The following is a 19,763-nucleotide window of genomic DNA, read 5'->3' on the forward strand; positions in this document are numbered from 1 at the left end:
GCGCTGTGCGCTGTGTCTCCGGCCTGTGGGGGCGTTGCGCTGTGTCTCCGGCCTGTGGGGGCGCTGGGTCTCCGGCCTGTGGGGGCGCTGTGTGCGGATGGTGGCTCCGGCCTGTGGGGGCGCTGTGTGCGGGTGGTGTCCCGGCCTGTGGGGGCGCTGCGCTGCGTGGGCTGTGGGGGCGTTGCCGGTCTCCTGTGGGGGCGCTGTGTGCGGATGGTGTGTCCCGGCCTGTGGGGGCGCTGTGTGTCCCGGCCTGTGGGGGCGCTGTGTGCGGATGGTGTCTCCGGCCTGTGGGGGCGCTGTGTCCCGGCCTGTGGGGGCGCTGTGTGTGGATGGTGTCCCGGCCTGTGGGGGCGCTGCGCTGTGTCTCCGGCCTGTGGGGGCGTTGCGCTGTGTCCCGGCCTGTGGGGGCGCTGCGCTGTGTCTCCGGCCTGTGGGGGGGTTGCGCTGTGTCTCCGGCCTGTGGGGGCGCTGCGCTGTGTCTCCGGCCTGTGGGGGCGCTGTGTGCTCCGGCCTGTGGGGGCGCTGTGTGCGGAGGGAGTGAGAGAGGCCGCATTGAGCGGGCATCAGGCAGAGGCCGCGGGTCAGGCCGGCGCAGGCGAGCGATCTGTCGCTGACAAACCTCTTACTGAAGCTGAGGTAACGCTGAAACCCCTCCAACATGTTTATATTGTCGTTTCCAACTAACAGATTAAATTAAATAAGGATTTATAATTTGGCAGAATTGCTTTATTTAATGCTGGCCATGTTGATTCATGTCTGTGTGCGTTTGTTATCTGCAAAGCATCCACTTCCCGATTTAAATGTCAAGAGAGTTTATTGTCATGTGCCCCAGATAGGACAATGATATTCTTAAATATAACAGAATATTTAGGCATAAATACAAATTATATCAAATTCCGTATGTGACCATATACCATAGAATATATCATATACCATAGAATTAATGCTTCTGTTTTTGTGCAGATTGTACCTGTGTTGTATAGTTTAGCAGACTGTACACATAGACAGGTGTAGCTTGAATTTTAAAAGTTGTTCTGTAAGATGATTCAGTGGAGGTGTCAGATTTATTTCATGATGTTTTAGGTGCCTATATTTGGGCCAGGTCTTTACACTCTTTCAAAACCATAAACACATCACTTTAAAGCAGGAAGGAGGAAGATTGATTGGACTTTATCGCCTTCCATCACAGTGAGGAATGGTGATTCTACTGTGATGGATGTTTATGTTAAACTCTATCTTGTATTGCTTTATTTTTACTTGTATGGCTGTATGATAACTCAAATATCACTGTACCTTAATTGGTGCATGTGACAATAAATGTGACCTTGAACTAAAGCAGTGTTTTTAAAGCAGAGATTGATAGGTTCTTGATTAGTAAGAGCATCAACGTGGAGAAAGCAGGAGGATGGGATGGCGAGGGAAAATAGATCAACCATGATTGAATGGTGGTGCAGACTTGAAGGGGCAATTGGTCAGAGCGGCCCGTCCCGCTGAGTTACTCAGCATTTTGTGACTATCTCTGGCTGTACTGTGCTGGTCTTTCAAAACCTTAGTAAGGCTCCTGTTTCTTAGGTCAGATTATCAACTAAAAGACAAAGATGGGTTACATTGCACGTAACTACATTTTAAAAGAGTAAGTATTGTAAGTAGACATGCAAATGCTGTTGATTTCCTTCTTATTCACCATACTAGCTCTGATACAGGAAATCCTAACCAATTCTCCTCACTGAAGTGAACTAATTTGTGTATTTCTGTATTCACAGTGTGTCCCCTGTGATCTTCAAAATGATCACAATTATGTGGGTCTTCAGGTGACTTTTGATGCACGCTGTCTTTTGTTTTTTTGTCTTTTTCACGTGTGGGTGGCTTTGAACCTTTCGTTCTATTTTCAGTCTTGATACTTTTTATTAAGTCTGACATTCACTTAGGCTAACAAACAAATCTTTGATTGGACTTTACTGGGTTTATCTTGCACTAAACCTTATTCACGTTATTCCCTTTATCATGTATCTATACACTGAATGGCTTGATTGTAATTATGTATTGTCTTTCTGCTTACTAGCGACAAATGCTTTTCACTGTACCTTGATACACGTGACAATAAACTAAACTATGCTCTATGTATATTGCTACCCGTTGTTCACTGTCATCTGTTCTGTATTTTTGTAAAACTTCTATGTTTATCTCAATCCTATTTCAATTCATTCATTTTCCCAACTCAGGCTCCCTGGCCAAGTAATAGACAAGATTAAGAATTTAATTGGGTCCATTGACATAGAGAAACTGGGCAAACCTCGATTTTGACCCAGGGCTAAATATGAGGAAAGATTCAACAGTGTTTATTCGTCATATGCGCCAGATATAAACTGGAACAATGAGATTCTTGCTTGCTACACCATTACAGGTTTTGGCCCAGTGAGAACAAAACCAGATGAGACGGAGAAGGAATAGTTTTAAAAATAGGAAGCTACAATAAAAATAAGTAATTCATGATAAAGTATAATAAAGATATTGGTCAATAAAATATGATAGGTCCATTGTTGTGTAATTATGCTAGAGAGAAGCTTTAAGCTTAGAGTTCACTGCAGTTTATTTGTAAACAATGGGATCTTGATGATTTAACATGGAGGGTGGTCCTTCCATTGAGACAGACCGACAACAACTGGGTCCATCACCATTCTCCTCAGTCTCGCCTTTCTTACTCGTATTTGGACAATCTTTGGACTTTGACCTGTTGTTTATTACCCAGTCAAATCCACAAAACCTGCAGATAAAAAGCTCAAGTCTTTGTGTAAAATTGCTGGGAAACCAAATTCTTCTCGTCTCTAGACAATGTAGTTGGGATCCAGATCATGCCGTGTAGTAAATTCTTCCAATTACTGGCCCGATTCAGACATTGGCTAGTTATCATGTTAAATCAAGAGCTCAGGAACGCTGAAAAATTATTTTAAATGCCCATTGGATTTTGGCAATCATTTCATATCATGCTCCCATCAGCTGGACACTTCCACATATGTAGTTTTCATTTTGATTTCTCTATTATTGATTTCTCTCACTTCAAGTAACCCTTGCTTTCCCCCTCTCTCTGTCCCTCCCCTATCCTAGTTCTCCGATTAGTTCCACTGTCTTCCTGATTACATTTTGACTGATTGTATGCCTCTTGGTCACCTTCCCCTCAGCTCACAATGAACCATTCTACATTTTCCTTAATCATCCTCCCCTTTGATCTGTGTTTGCACACCTTATCCTTCCATATCTCTATGTCCCCCTCTCCCCTGACTCTCAGTCTGAAGAAGGGTCTCGACCCGAAAAGTCACCCATTCCTTTTCTCCAGAGATGCTGCTTGTCATGCTGAGTTACTCCAGCATTTTGTGTCGATCTGTGGTTTTAATTTTACTTCTTAGTCTATGGAATTGCCCAACATAGAAGGAGGCAAATTAGCCCATTGAGCATTTGACAGGTCTTTGAAAGACATGTTCTTTGTCCATGACTGAATAATTTCCTTTTTTGTGTAATTGTGTTGTGGATATTGCTACAGAATCTACATCTGCCTTTCCAGGCAATGTTTTCTTGATCATTAATGTTATCAAGATCTGGCTGTTACTTAAATAGCAATGTCAATGAGATTCTGGTAATATCTTTATGCTGCTTGCAAGAGGGAAACTATAAACAAACTAAGATTGTTAAGGGCTTGGACACGCTAGAGGCAGGAAGCATGATCCCGATGTTGGGGGAGTCCAGAACCAGGGGCCACAGTTTAAGAATAAGGAGTAAGCCATTTAGAACGGAGACGAGGAAACACTTTTTCTCACAGAGAGTGGTGAGTCTGTGGAATTCTCTGGATGTTTTCAAGAGAGAGCTAGATAGGGCTCTTAAAAATAGCAGAGTCAGGGGATATGGGGAGAAGGCAGGAACGAAGTATTGATTGGGGATGATCAGCCATGATCACATTGAATGGTGATGCTGGCTCGAAGGGCCACATGGCCTACTCCTGCACCTATTGTCTATAACTAGTCCTTGAAATTTATTTACATGCATTAATTTTTTTGGTGTTGAAATGTTTCTGGTTTATTTTCTTCTGTTTCTTCAGTGTCCAGATCTCTGCTCCACTGTTGGCAATTCCCCACGAGTGAGATGGGGAAGAGTTGTAAAGTGGTGGTGTGTGGGCTGGCATCAGTCGGGAAAACCGCCATTTTGGAACAGGTTCTGTACGGAAACCATATTGTTGGTAAGTGCAAAGGCAGTTCAGGAAAATCGGCTTCATTCAGGTAGGACTTGAGTAGGAGAGGTTGCAGCTGTAGTGTGGGCATGGACTTTTGGGGAGGGTGATGACAGGGGATGGGTGTGAAAAAGTACAGGAGTATCTCAGCAGGTCAGGCAGCATCTCTGGGGAAAAAAAGGATGGGTGATGTTTTGGGTCGGAACTCTTCTTCAGACTGAAAGCAGAGGGGTGGGGGGGACTGAAGGTTGGAAAAATAAAATAAAAGTGGGGAAAAAAGGTTTTGTTCCTACCTGCAGTTCCACCCCTCTACTTTCAGTCTGAAGAAGGGTTATGACCCAAAATGTCACCCATCTTTTTTCTCCAGGACCCCCCATCAGTCTGAGGAAGGCTTTCGGCCCGAAACGTTCCTATTTCCTTCGCTCCATAGATGCTGCTGCACCCGCTGAGTTTCTCCAGCTTTTTTGTGTACCTTCGATTTTCCAGCATCTGCAGTTCCTTCTTAAAAACTCTCCAGAGATACTGCCTGACCCACTGAGTTACTCCTATACTTTTAGTATATCTTCAGTATAAACCAGCATCTGCAGTTTCTTCCTGCACAACTGTGTAAATGGTGATCTTATAAAAGAAATACTGCTGGAATAACATTTGGATCTTTTAGGGCAGAAAATTAGAAATTAAATTATAACACTAATTTAATTAATCTGATGCACAGCACATGAGAAATAAGATTAGGAAAAATGTCCATTGATCAAGGATCCTGTTATTTAGTAAGATTGCATCTGATCATTTCCTTTGTTAGGGCATCTGTGTTTGAGTCTTCACTGCTGCAAACTCCGATTAAGTGGCAATAATTGAAAAGCTTTAAAAAAGAAAACTGCAGACGCTGCAAATCTGAAATAAAAGTAATATATCAGATAGCATTTGTGAAGAAAAAAATCAAAATTAATGTTGGAGTGGGGCAGGTGACATTTTGGCTCAGGACTTCTTCAGTTTGAAGAAGGGCTCTGATCCAAAACGTTGCCTATCCATGTTCTCCAGAGATGCTGCCTGATCTGCTGAGTTACTCCAGCACCTTGTGTCCTTTTAGGTAAAACTATCTGAAGTTCCTTGTTTCTATAAATAAATGTTGAGGTTATTGCTCTTTCATCTGATGAAGGGTCAACTTGAAATGTGAACTCGATTTTGCATTTCATGGTTGCCTTCTGACTTGCTCGACATTTACAGGATTACCTAATTTTACTTTAGATCAAAAAGAAAATGGCTGTGGACATTGTGTGTCATCCCAACTGGTAACATACAGCAAGTGTTAGTTTCAGAACATTCATTAATAACATTGGTTTTATTAATCTGATGCATTACACCATATGAAATAGGAGTAGAAATTAACCAGGGGGTCCCTTGAACTTGTCCAGTCACCCAATACAATATCTGGCTCATTGTTCATTCTTAACCTCTTCTACCATCACCCTCCCCACGTCCATGCCCGCACTACAACTAAAACCTCTCCTACTCCAGTAACTTCTCCAGAATTCTCTGCCTCAGAGGGCGGTGGAGGCCGGTTCTCCGGATACTTTCAAGAGAGAGCTGGATAGGGCTCTTAAAGACAGCGGAGTCAGGGGATATGGTGAGAAGGCAGGAACGGGTGACTGATTGGGGATGATCAGCCATGATCTTATTGAATGGCGGTGCTGGCTCGAAGGGCCGAATGGCCTACTCCATCTATTGTCTATTGTCTATATCCCCTGATTATAGTCAAAATATTAATTCCAGTCTTGAACATTTTCAGTGACAGCATCCCCAGTATTCTGGGGGTTGAGAAATCAACAGATTCATGACCATTTGAACGGAGGAATTTTTCATCAACTCAGTTGTAAATATTTGCAACCCCATCCTGAAACCCTTCGTTCTAGACTTTCTTAGAGTCATAGGGCGATACTGTGCAGAAATGGTCTCTGCTGCCCACCTCATCCATGCCGATCATTGTGCAGTTCTACACTAATCGCACTTGCCTCCATTAAGTCAGTACACCTTTACACCTTTCCTATCCAAATGCCTTTTAAACATTTTAACTGTATTTGCCTCTAGCACTTCCTCTGGCAACTTGTTCCATATAATTACCGTCCTGTGTATGGGAAAACCTTTCCCTCAGATCTCTTTTAAATTTCTTGCCTCTCAACTTAAACCTATACCCACGAGATCTAGACTCCTCCAACCTGGGAAAAGTCTCTGACTATCTATCTGATCTTCTCTCCTCAATATTTTGTAAACCTTCATCAGGTTACCCTCTGCTTCCTACGCTTCAGTTCAGCTTCCTAACCAACAAAAAAAAATAATTTTCTGTATTTTACTGTATCCAGTAGCCATTAGAGTTTTGAGAGCATTTATTATCGTCACTGCATTAGGTAATGAAGCAGCACATGATGTTGCATGATTTAAAGCTGACGGTATAATTTATAGTAGATAAAATTAAATTACTCAGAAATAGTCTCTGTCTAAACAGCAGCTGTAGTTGAAAACGACAGCAACTTCTCCAGTAAAAGCAGGATAATTTCTGCAGGAACTGCACTGGATGGTGGTGGTCAGGGTTGCTTCGTAGGGCCATTAATTGATGACCCTCGGACTACCTTTGATCAGACTTTATCTTGTAACAAACGTTATTCCCTTATCATATATCTATCTGCACACTGTGAATGGCTCGATTGTAATCATGTTTCGTCTTTCCGTTGACTGGTTAGCACGCAACACGAGCTTTTCACTGTACCTCGGTACACGTGACGATAAACTAAACTGAACTGATTATTGGTAGCCTATAGTGTTGTCACAGTATTCAACAACTTTTTTATCTCCACCCTCTCCCCAATAAGGTTCTGAGACCAATGAAACCCTGGAAGACATTTATGTTGGTTCCATAGAGACAGACCGTGGTGTCCGGGAACAGGTCCGCTTTTATGACACCAAAGGCCTGAAAGAAGGCACCGAGCTTCCCAAGCACTACTATTCCTTTGCTGATGGGTTTGTGCTGGTGTACAGCATCGACAGTTGGGAATCCTATAAACGGGTCGAAGCCCTCAAAAAGGAAATCGACAGGTCGCGTGACAAGAAAGAGGTACCGGAATAAACTTTGTTCTGTTGATCCAAGCATCAAAACGTTTCAGTGTTGGAAATGTGCCAATAAACATTTTATATTTGCTTGTCGCTGTTTAATCCTCCATATTTTCTATTTGCTTGTCACTATTAGCTAATCCTCTATATCGCCCGAAAACCTCATGTAATGTTTATTAAGAATGCTAGCTTGGTGAAAGTTTTTGTTCACAACAATGAGGAATGTCGATGCTTGAAAGCTGAGCATTCTGCTATTTCTCCCAGCTTCAGTGACACTTTAATGTTAGAAGAATAGTCATTCCATCTATTGGCTTATTGCAAGAATAACAAATATTGGATGGAACCACACCTATACAATTGGGTTTGGAAAACCATCTGAACCACTGAAAATCTGGTTTAGTTTAGAGATACAGCACGGAAACAGGCCCTTCGGCCCATTGAGTCCAACCGACCAGCGATCCCCGCACATTCACACTATCCTCCAAACACTAGGGACAATTTACATTTATACCAAGCCAATTAGCATACAAACCTGTACGACTTTGGAGTGTGGGAGGAAACCGAAGATCTTGGAGAAAACCCACGCAGGTCATGGGGAGAATGTACAAACGCTGTACAGACAGCATCCATAGTCAGGATTGAACCCGGGTCACTGGTGCTGTAAGCACTGTTAGGCAGCAACTCTACCGCTGCTCACCGTTCTTTTTATTTATAACAAATAAAGAAATATTTAGAGCAGTGTGAATGAGAAACCAGTTGCTAGACATTCATGTGTCATCGACTTCAAATGCTCTTTGTAGAAGATGGAGAGACTACATCTGGAGCATCGCGTATATTCAAGATATGATCTCACCAGGCTTCTCTATAATTGAAGTAAGGTGTTTCTGCTCATTAGATTCTGAATCTTAATATTTCTTTTTATTAAAATGCAAGCATATAGAGAGCTGCAGTACTGAGTTCTTGAGCGAGGCCAACATATATCTAATGGAAGGGTAAACTTGTCCATATTTAATGTAGTTTATTATTGTAATGTGTACTGTGGTACAGTGAAAAGCTTTTTTATTGCGTGCTATCCAGTCAGCAAAAACATTATACATGATTACAATCAAGCTGTCCACAGTGTAGAGATCAAAGATAAAGGATATAATGTTTAGTGCAAGATAAAGTCCAATATACATACATACATTTTTTAAGAGAAGCTGATGGATAATGATTAAGGGCAAAAATTGAACGTATAGGAATAGGCCTAGAGATCTTGACAAACCTTCCCAGTTTAACACATTGGATACCAAGGTCTGTCAAAATGTGCCCTCCAATTTTCCACTTTTCTTTTGAAAACAGTTATAGTTCTCATGACTATAATGAGGACGAGCTGCCTGCCGGCATCTTAACTAATGCTGAAAGTATTATTTATTCACCCAAAACTAAACTTTATTCAGAATAAAAAAATATATATACAAAACAAAAACTCCTCAGACATTCTCAATGTCTATACATTCAATAGTGTCATACTCAATAGTGTATGCACCTGTATTTTAATAAAACACCCATGCTGCTTCCTGGCCTGATATACCTTTCCTTGTGTGACAGGTGTCCCCACCAGACTCTGCCCTCAATGTTCAGTGGCTGAAGGACATCAGACTGTGCCCTACCCCACACTTGACGTTCATAAATTCATAAGTTCTGGGAGCAGAATAAGGCCATTTGGCCCATCAACTCTATTCAGCCATTCAATCATGGCTGATCTATCTTTCCCTCTCAACCCTATTCTCCTGCCTTTGCTTCATAAGCCCTGACACCCGTACTAATCAATTTTGGCTGCACCAAGCTTCAGTGAGCACCTCAGCATATTAGCTCCTGCAATCTTGCAGAGGCTAAACAACTTGGTGGTGATCAGAGATAAAACAAGTGATTGTTCTGTTTCAGTTCCACATCGGACAATGTATTTATCAGCTAAGGAAACAACTGCATTGGAAATCATTTTGTATTTTTCTTAATCTTGAAATGGTTTTACCCTTAAAAATCGTTTTACTGATAAAAAGTAATACTTTTGTACAGACGTGCTTTGAAAGTTTTAGGAGTTGGCATTGAAAGCTCTGCTTTTCTGGCCCTCGCTGCAGGTGACCATTGTAGTTCTGGGGAACAAGTGTGACCTCCCGGATGGGCGACGTGTGGACCATGAAGCTGTTCAGCAGTGGGCAAAGACGGAGAAGGTCAGACTCTGGGAGGTGTCTGTGGCAGAGCGCAAGTCCCTGATCGAGCCTTTCGTCCACCTAGCCAGCAAGATGACACAGCCTCAGAGCAAGTCCACCTTTCCCCTCAGCCGGAAAAAGGGGAGTGGCTCTATTGACTCTTGATTGCAGATGCAGAGATGGCATTGAAGAGCATTATTTCACTGCATTCCTGCAAACTACATATCTATGAAGAGCTATACTTATTTATGTTGTTAATGTTCTTTCTTCTATTGAGTATTATCAAAGCAAGATCTTAAAATACGATTGGATTAGGTTTGAAATGCACTGTCTGGTATTGTGCAAATTCACGTTATAAAGTAGCGGAGATTCTGTAAGAATGAATCAAACATGAGTTATTGTACTAACTGGCATGGCATAGAGATTTGGCTTCCTCATTTAACATTGGCACTCCGGCATTAAAAGCTGGAAATAGGTCTTTGATCTGAAACATAATTGTTTCTTTTTCCATATATGCTGCCTGTGAGTTTCCAGTATTTTCTCTCAGTTCAGATTTTCAGCATCTACAGTGTTTTGTCTTTGTTATTTTCAGGAATCTGGGGTGGGGCAGGAAAATTGAATATTCATTACAAATAAAGATGCTAGGAACTACAGTAGATCAGTCGGCATCTCTCCAATTTTCATCTATTGAATGTTATACACGCGCAGTATTTCATATCCTGGATTATTAACCTTCAGTGTTGTGTGCCTGCTTTTGAAGTCTGCTGCAGGAAAGTCAACTATTCCAAAAAAATACATCAAGCCAATCTTATTTAAAAAGTGCGTGAGTTCTTAACTGTTGAGAAACTAAAATTTAGACTGGGAATGTAGAATGGAACTTGACTCAGTCAAACCTCACCTGTACTCAATGCAAAGGACAAAGAGGATAGTGTGGTCACGGAGAGATATGTAGATAATCTGGATCAGGTCATTATTGATTTGGAGATATTGAATATTTTAGGATGCTGAAGGGGTTGATATTTCCCTGGGATCAGATGAGATCCATCCCAGGTTGTTATGAGAAGTAAAGGGGGAGACAGCTGGAGGCCTGCAAAGATTTTTGAATCTTTGTTAGCGATAGGTGAGATGCCAGAAGATTGAAGGATATCTAATGTTTTATTTAATAATGACAGCAAGGATAAGGCAAATGGAGAAAATCCTAAAGGATAGCATTCATGTACATTTAGAAAGGCAGAGACTGACCTTCAGTATAACTTCTATGTATCTTGACTCATAAAGCCCATGTTATGACTTCATAAGTATTCTGGAATCAAAATAATAGCTGCTTGTAGAGGAAAAGCATTTCATCATTTTTGTGTAAACCGAAGGACGGTTGACATATCTCAGTGGGACCAGAATGTATTTTTTATCATTCAAACTGGTCTGTACAAACCTCCTTACTCCATTGCCTTGACAAATTGTTTACTGGATGCTCAGATTCAGATTAATCAGTTTGTTCCCTATAAACAGAGACTCAAATTAACTCCTGATTTTCATCGCTTCTCCCCCTACTCCTTTATCCTCAGCCGATATCATTGCACCAAATAATGTTCCTTTTTAGCCACTAATTGATCTTTGGGGGTTCACGTGCCTTCAATCAAAAAGACTGCTTCCTTCTAAACCAGGGATTCCCAACTTTTTTCATCCCGTTTACCCCTGTCAACTTTAATAGCATATAACAAAGTTATTTCAGTTATATATGAACAATTAATGATGTACAGAACCAAACACAGTTGGTCAATGAGAAAAAATATGTACAAATTTACCCCCTGGGTAGGTGAAATTTACCCCCAGGTTGGGAACCGTTGTTCTAAACCATGTTCTCCAGGGATGCTGCCTGACCCACTCATTTACTCCAGCACTTTGTGTCATTTTTTATAAACCAACATCTGCAATTCCTTGTTTCTACTTCTTCCTCCTGCTAAACATTTCAGTTTATACCTTGCCTTCACCGCTCTCATTAAAAAATAACACACCAACTTCAGCCATCTGGTGTCACATTTAGTAGATGGTGTTGGTGGATTCAGAAGATGGAAGGCATGGAACTTTGACCGCAACATATTCGTGCAAATCATCTGGGCTCTTCCAGAGCCACATTCGTTGATCCTTAAGCCATTTGCTGGAGATGCAGCAGGTGAAGCAGAACACCACCTCATGGTTATAAAGTCTGACCCATTGGTAGCAGAAGATACACACAAAATGCTGGAGGAGGACACAACAGGATATAACTGGTGGGTTGCTGTCGGGAGCAGTGTTGTGGCCCCAATCGTTCAAAATTTATCTCAACAATTTGGATGAGGGAACCAACTATAATAATAAGTCCACTGTTGCCAGTGGTGTTGGGCTGAATGCCAGGGTGAATTGTACAGAGGATACAGTGACTTCTGAAAGAGACAAGCTAAGTAAATGAAAAATTGCATAATTGGTGCAATATAATGTGGGGAAAAAAGAAGTTAAGCACCGAGTTTAAAAAAAAAAAGCAGAATACCTTTTAAATGGATTGGAATTCTCTGCCTCAGAGGGCGGTGGAGGCAGGTTCACTGGATGCTTTCAAGAGTGAACTGGATAGGGCTCTTAAAAATAGCAGAGTCGGGATATGGGGAGAAGGCAGGAACGGGGTATTGATTGGGGATGATCAGCCATGATCACATTGAATGGTGCTGCTGGCTCGAAGGGCCGACTGGCCTACTGCACCTATTGTCTATTGACCCAAAAATATTGGTGTTCAGAGTTCATGCACGCAATGTGGGTGAGACATGGAAAGATGAGGGCTTGAGTAAAAATAAATTATAGGATCTTGGTAAGATTAAACCTGGAAAATATATACGTCAGGTACCTAAGGGAGGATACATAAAAAAAACTTCCTGGGATTGGGATTGGGGATTGTCCCCTGCTGCTACATTTCTTCCATCTCTAACGCAGGGGTGAAAGTAATTTAAAGTTCCTACTGGTGTATCATTACCAGTACAATGCACCTACCTGTACTGGGTTTTTTTTCACATCTGACTAGAAGAATGTAAAGTGATCCCATTGAAACACAACAATCACAGAGAGGGGTTGACAGCAGAGATGCAAGGGTGAAGGTTCCTCTGGCTGCAGTGACCAGACCTGGTGGGCACAGTCTCAAAATAAATGATTGATCATTCAGGACACTGGAGACAATGTTTCTTCAACCACAAGTCAGTCATTTTTTGGAATTTTCTATGAAGGCTCAGTTGATGAATATACCCAACCTAGCGATCAGTCAGCTTTTGGATATTGAGGACATCAGGGATTGTTGAGGTTGATTCAGGGAAGTGGTGCTGAGGTTTTTAAATCAGCCACAGTTCTATTGAATGGCAAATCAGGTATGAGGAACTGGATGGCTTACACTTTTGCAAAAGAGCTGCCTGCTACTAGAAGTAATGCATAAAATCATGGTGCATTCAGTCACAATTTTGAAAGGTGTGTACCACAATCATGCATAAATATAAACAGTGTTGACAGTTTAGGAAAAAAATGCCATTGTTTCATGCTGTGTCTGCTGTTCTTAGCTATAAATCTATCACTTCACTCAGCAAGTGCTGATCAAATGAGCTTGGGATCAGCTGCAAAATCGGCGACACAGTGGAGCTGTGGTAGAGTTGCTGCCTTTTTACAGTGCCAGAGAACCGGGTTTGATCCTGACTACGGGGTGCTATCTATACAGAGATTGTACGTTCTTCCCGTGACCTGCCTGGGTTTTCTCTGGGAGCTTCGGTTTCCTCCCACACTTCAAAGACGTTTAGGTTTGTAGGCTCACAAAAAAAGCTGGAGAAACTCAGCGGGTGCAGCAGCATCTATGGAGCGAAGGAAATGGAAAACGTTTCTGGCCGAAACCCTTCAGACTATAGATGCTGCTGCACCGCTGCATAGATGCTGCTGCACCCGCTGAGTTTCTCCAGCTTTTTTTGTGTATCTTCGATTTTCCAGCATCTGCAGTTCCTTCTTGAACAGGTTTGTAGGCTAATTGGCTTGGTAAAAATTGTAAATTGTCCTTAGTGACTGTAAGATAGTGTTAATGTGCGGGGATTGCTGGTCGGCATTGACTCCATGGGCCGAAGGGGCTGTTTCTGCTCTACACTAAACTAAACTAAACTAAACTAAACTAAAGGGACACGATATTGTGGACATACTTCCACAGAGCAGCATTTTAAAGGGCCTGTCCCACTAATGTGACTTTTCAGCAACTGTCTTCGACCTTCAAGCTCGATGGCACTCGCCTGAAAAACCGTGAGGTGGATCGACGGTACACACACACACGTACGCGCGCACACACACACACGTCAGCAAAGGAGATAGCTTATGGCTATGCTCGACTGCCAATAACTACATAGCGATCCCATTCCACTGCACTACGAGTTCAAAAGAACCATGCCGACCAATTTTTACTCGTGGAAATTTTTTAGAAAGCAGCATGCTGAAATACTTTCCTCCACAAAACTGAGTATGCGGGAGCTTCCCTCGAGCACGAAGGAGAGTTACAGTGACCTACTCGGACCATGTGTCGACCATGCTGTGAGTTTGAGTCGAGCGCAAACTCTTCTAAACTCGCAAATTAGGTCCCCGCAGTGGGACAGGCCCTTAAGCCAGTTCATTGACTTGCTAAATACTTGGAGTTGTTGGTATATTAACCATGGTGTGTGCACATTTCCAGTGGAGCTGCTACAGATACACTGCAGTAGATGCTAAACCCAGGGGGAAAAAATGCTAACAGCAGATTGAGTTCCAAAGTTCTACTGTGGAGATGAGATTTATAATTTAGTCTTGTTGGTGCAAAGCGTACTGCAGTGGTAATGCACATTGGGAATTAATCAAAAGTGTGATGGATTGCTGCCCTCTTATTCAAAGAGCTTCTTGCCAGGAGCGTTACTTCATAATATTTCTCCAGGGCCCAGAGTGTTATGATGTTCAACATAGATTTCTGCCAGATTTTAAATTGTGGTTTCATTGTTATGTTAGAAAATCAATATGTAAGACTCCCCTGGCTCATTCTGCCATTTCCTACTTCTATCCACCTGATTGCTCATTTTGATCTCTCAGCCCCAATTTCCTTTCCACTGTTATTACAAGGTAACTCAGTGTGCCACTGCAGAGAACAAATGTAGTATCTATGCTCTCAGTATTAACGGTGATACTGAGAGCACGTTAGAAAGCCTGTGGCGAAGAGCAAGCCAAAACCTGTGTAACACGAGACCAGCCCAGTAGCTCCTGCTGGCCTGGGATTTCTGACAAGAGCATCATAACCTTAGCTGATAGATTCCTGTTTATGGTCAAGCCTTCAGTGTGTGATTGGGAATTACAGGTGCATGGAGCTTAAACATGCCAGTTCACATACATACAGCAGAGTACAGCACAGCTACAGGCCCTTTGGCCCGCAATGTTTGTGCCGAACATGATGCCAAGATAAACTGGTCTCATCTGCCTGAACATGATCCATATCCCTCTATTCCCTGCACTTCCATGTGCCTATCTAAAAACCTCTTGAACATCACTACTGTGTCTGCCTCCACCAACACCCCTGGCAATGTGTTCCAGGTCCCCACTACACTGTAAAGAAAATTGCCCTGCACACCTCCATTAAACTTTCCGCCTCTCACTTATAGTTATGCCCTCTAGTGTCGGACATTTCCATCCTCGCGAAAAGGTCAGAACGATGTAATTCTGTAATTCAGATTCACGGTACGACTACTGCCCTGGACATTTTTAGGTGCATCAATGGGAACGCTGCATATTTTGAGGATCTAGCATGTGTTGCCTGTGCTCTGCTCCAAAGCCACATTAATGCTGGAAGGATGGATAGCGCGATCAAAGGGGAGAGCGACAGGTGGGTGAGAAGGCATCAGTCAGTGGTGGATAATTGAAGTTAAGTTGGAATAGTACTGCATCGGGGTTTGCAATGGGAGTAGTAAACACTGCCCAGTCCATCATCGGCTCTGACCTTCCTTCCATCGAGGGGATTTATCACAGTCGCTGCCTCAAAAAGGCTAGCAGTATCATCAAAGACCCACACCATCCTGGCCACATACTCATCTCCCTGCTACCTTCAGGTAGAAGGTACAGGAGCTTGAAGACTGCAACAACCAGGTTCAGGAATAGCTACTTCCCCACAGCCATCAGGCTATTAAACCTGGCTCGGACCAAACTGATTATTAATAACCCATTATCTGTTATGTGTACTTTATCAGTTTATTTATTCATGTGTGTATATATTTATATTATGGTATATGGACACACTGATCTGTTTTGTAGTAGATGCCTACTATGTTCTGTGTGCTGAAGCAAAGCAAGAATTTCATTGTCCTATCAGGGACACATGACAATAAACTCACTTGAACTTGAAGATGCTCAACAATGATATTCCCAGGACAATATGATCCAAAAGGAACATCACAGTCAGAAATAGCTTCAGGGGCACAGAGATAGTTTACACCTAGAAGTGTCCAATTGGGCACAAAATAACCTGTGCGAAAAAAGATTTTCTGGTGCTAAATGTTGGACTAAACAGCATTATGTAATTGAATTTCTGTGTGATTACCTTAACATTTCAGGCATGGAATTAAAATGTTCCTGTTTGGTAATAGACCGGAAAATTTGCCATCGCACATTGAGTGCCCCATCAACCCTGATGTAGCAGGTAATGCCAAGTTGAAATGCTTTGAATGCAATCTGACGTAGGGTATTCCTACCTCCCTCCATGCTGACCTACAGCAGTAATCAGCAGCCTTAAATGCATTGCTGGGTTGTGGGCTCATGGAAAGAAATTAAAAAGAAATAAAGGCAGAAACTGCTAGGAATGTTCAGCAGGTCAGGCGGTATCTGTGGAGAGAGAAACAAAGTCAACATTGCAGATGAATAACTCTCTCTCCATGGACATGTGGACATACTGCACAGAAAATGGGCATTTGGCCCACCATGCACAAGCAAATATACTGTACCTTTATTCTGTGTATATACTCTTTATCCCGCATCAATACCCTTTATCCTGTATCTGTACTGTGTGGACGGCTTGATTGTAATCATGTGTAGTCTTTTTGCTGACGCAACAAATATCTTTTCACTGTACCACTGTAAATGTGACAACAATAAACTAAACAGAGTGTCCATCAACACTAATCTCATTTACCAGCATTTGGTGCGTAGTCTTTATGTTTTGATGAAATACTTGTTCAGATACTTCTTACATCCAGTGAGAGTCTCGATCTTTATCACCTTCTCAGTCCCACTGCATTCCAGATTCCAACCACCCTCTGGGTAAAATGGTCGTCCGTATAATCTCTCATAGAAATTTCTTCCCTGTATGCTAAACATGTCCTCTAGTTTTACACACCCAAGTGTAATATAGATCTTAACTGATTCAAGGCCCTCATGACGTTGTGTACCCTCTCTCAGATTGTCAGACCCCCCACCCATATAACCATATAACAATTACAGCACGGAAACAGGCCATCTCGGCCCTTCAAATCCGTGCCGAACACTTATTTTCCCCTAGTCCCATCTACCTGCACTCAGACCATAACCCCCCATTCCTTTCCCGTCCATATACCTATCCAATTTATTTTTAAATGATAAAATCGAACCTGCCTCCACCACTTCCACTGGAAGCTCATTCCACACAGCTACCACTCTCTGAGCTGCCCCTCAGCTTCTTCCACTCTAAGGAAAACAAACACCGACTATCCAGTCTCTCCTCAGAACTGAGAATCTACATCCCAGGCAACGTCCTCGGGAATCTCCTCCAGTGCAATATGTCCGACAATGTGGTGACCATTAATACAAACAATACTTCATCAGTATCCACTGCTTTATAAAGTTCTGCCATTATCTTCGGGCTGTACTAATTCCATGCCCTGGTTAATAAAGGTAGGTATCCCATATTTATTTTTCACTACTTTATCTACAGTATCTGTGCTGCCACCTTCAGGAAACTTGACACCTCAAGAGAGTTTATTGTCATGTGTCCCAGATAGGACAATGCTATTCTTGCTTGCTGCAGCATGACAGGATAGTTTAGGCATAAATACAGATCAGATATCAGATCAGATCAGTGTGACCATATACCATTACAAATATATATATTAATACACACACACACATAAATACACAGATAAAGTGCAATAGGCTGTTATAGTTCATAGTTTGAAGTTGTGTTTAATAACCTGATGGCTGTGGGGAAGCAGCTATTCCTGAACCTGGATGTTGCAGATTTCAGGCTCCTGTACCTTCTACCTGATGGCAGCGGGGAGATGAGTGTGTGGCCAGGATGATGTGGGTCCTTGATGATGCTGGCAGCCTTTTTGAGGCAGTGCCATCGATAGATCCCCTCGATGGTAGGGAGGTCAGAGCCGATGATGGACTGGGCAGTGGTTACAACCTTTTGCAGCCTTTTCCACTCCTGGACACTCAAGTTGCCGATCCAAGCCACGATGCAAGTGGTCAGCATGCTCTTGACTGTACACCTGTAGAAGTTAGAGAGCGGCCTCCTTGACATACCGACTCTCCATAATCGGTATGTCAAGAACTCCGTAACCAGTTCTCTCCGTTGCTCAATACTCCCAAGTGCTTACTACCATTTATTGTCCTCATCTTAATATTCCTTCCAAAGAGCATCACCTCGCACTTAATGGGATTAAATTTCATCTGCCATCACTCTTCCCATCTAACCTATTGATCAATTTCATCCTGTGGTCTAAGACTATCGTCCTTACTATCACCAACACCAAATATTTCTGAATCATCCACAGTCTGTGTATTGTGTTTTTAAACCACAGGCAGTCGGCTGGTGAAGAAGGGTCCTGACCCGAAATGTTACCTATCCTTTTTCTCCGGAGATGCTGCCTGACCCGGTGAGATACTCCAGCATTTTGTATCCGATCAGCATAAATCAGTATAAATGTATAAACCAGCATCTGCAGTTCTTGTGTTCTGTAGTTGGCTGCTGGTGGGTGGAAAACAGAACATGTTTTACTAGAATGTTGCCTGGGTTTCAGCAACTAGGTTACAGAGAAAGGTTGAACAACTTAGGGCTTTATTCTTTGGAGCGCAGAAGGTTAAGGGGGGACTTGATAGAGGTCTTTAAAATGATGAGAGTGATAGACAGTTGACGTGGATAAGCTTTTCCCACTGAGAGTATGGAAGATTCAAACAAGGGGACATGACTTGAGAATTAAGGAACAGAAGTTTATGGGTAACATGAGGGGGAACTTCTTTACTCAGAGAGTGGTAGCTGTGTTTAATGGCCGCGGGAAATCGAGCTTCCAGGGCTTTGACTTTGACTGACATCGGGGGGGGGGGGGGGAAGTGCAGTGGAGAAATAAGTTTATTTGGCCTTCCATCACAGCAATGTGATGGATGTTTATGTAAATTATGTTGTGTCTTGGGTCTATGTGTTTGTATGTATGGCTGCAGAAACGGCATTTCGTTTGGACCTCAAGGGGTCCAAATGACAATAAATGTATCTTATCTTATCTTATGTGGAGGCAGGTTTGTTTTTATCATTTAAAAATAAATGATGGGAAAGGAATGGAGGGTTATGGTCTGAGCACAGGTATATGGGACTAGGGGAGAATACGTGTTTGGCACGGACTAGAAGGGTCGAGATGGCCTGTTTCCGTGCTGTAATTGTTGTATGGTTATATGGTTATATGTTAAAAGTCTTAAATGCAAACAAAGTCCAAGTCTCCCAAGTCAAGAATGTTTAATAGTCGTATGCATTGACAATGGAACAATGAAATTCTTACTTGCAGCAGCATTTCAGGTTATGCACTGTTGTCAGTACAGTACATGCATGCAATACACATACACACTATCAAGTAAACAAAAAAACAACAAATTAATAATCACAATAAAAAACACTAAGTGCAATCAAAGGCAGTGCATTGTCTGAAAAAGGGTCCCGACCCGAAATGTCACTGATCCTTTTTCTCCAGAGATGCAGCCCGACCTGCATTGTGTGTCTAATCATAGAAATTCATAATTGATGCGAGTGTTGTGTAGTATAGAAGAGTCTGGTATTGTTGTCTTAACATTGAGGGGATCTATCGCAGTCGCTACCTCAAAAAGGCTGGCAGCATCATCAAGGACCCACATCATCCTGGCCACAAACTCATCTCCCTGCTACCTTCAGGTAGAAGATACAGGAGCCTGAAGACTGCAACGTCCAGATTCAGGAATAGCTACTTCCCCAC

At 42.5% G+C, this 19,763-nt stretch overlaps 1 protein-coding gene and 1 long non-coding RNA gene across 3 annotated transcripts; both read left to right on the top strand.

Annotated features, from left to right (window-relative positions):
* The first annotated feature begins 504 nt into the window (after positions 1-504).
* Positions 505-10,175, top strand: nkiras2 (NFKB inhibitor interacting Ras-like 2). 2 transcript variants are annotated; one of them, XM_055657006.1, is made up of 4 exons: positions 505-639; positions 4,094-4,231; positions 7,090-7,331; positions 9,448-10,175. In XM_055657006.1, exons 2-4 carry the CDS (start codon positions 4,138-4,140, stop codon positions 9,682-9,684), a joined length of 573 nt encoding a protein of 190 aa, XP_055512981.1. In that variant the 5' UTR covers positions 505-639; positions 4,094-4,137; the 3' UTR covers positions 9,685-10,175. The 2 variants fall into 2 exon arrangements, with proteins under 2 accessions (XP_055512981.1, XP_055512980.1); XM_055657005.1 differs by lacking the exon at positions 505-639 and adding an exon at positions 1,589-1,636.
* A 3,672-nt stretch (positions 10,176-13,847) lies between these two features.
* LOC129710196 (uncharacterized) lies at positions 13,848-18,480 on the top strand. The gene is made up of 2 exons (XR_008725647.1): positions 13,848-16,213; positions 18,348-18,480. It is a non-coding gene; the product is annotated as an uncharacterized LOC129710196 (long non-coding RNA).
* Positions 18,481-19,763: the final 1,283 nt, after the last annotated feature.

The sequence above is a fragment of the Leucoraja erinacea genome, chromosome 27 (genome assembly GCF_028641065.1).
Source record: "Leucoraja erinacea ecotype New England chromosome 27, Leri_hhj_1, whole genome shotgun sequence".
NCBI lineage: Eukaryota > Metazoa > Chordata > Chondrichthyes > Rajiformes > Rajidae > Leucoraja > Leucoraja erinaceus.

Excerpts from the sequence above, each read along its gene's own strand:
- nkiras2 (XM_055657005.1), top strand. Across the intron at positions 4,232-7,089 it reads GTACGGAAACCATATTGTTG|GTTCTGAGACCAATGAAACC; the intron begins GTAAGTGCAAAG and ends CTCCCCAATAAG. Across the intron at positions 7,332-9,447 it reads GGTCGCGTGACAAGAAAGAG|GTGACCATTGTAGTTCTGGG; the intron begins GTACCGGAATAA and ends CCCTCGCTGCAG.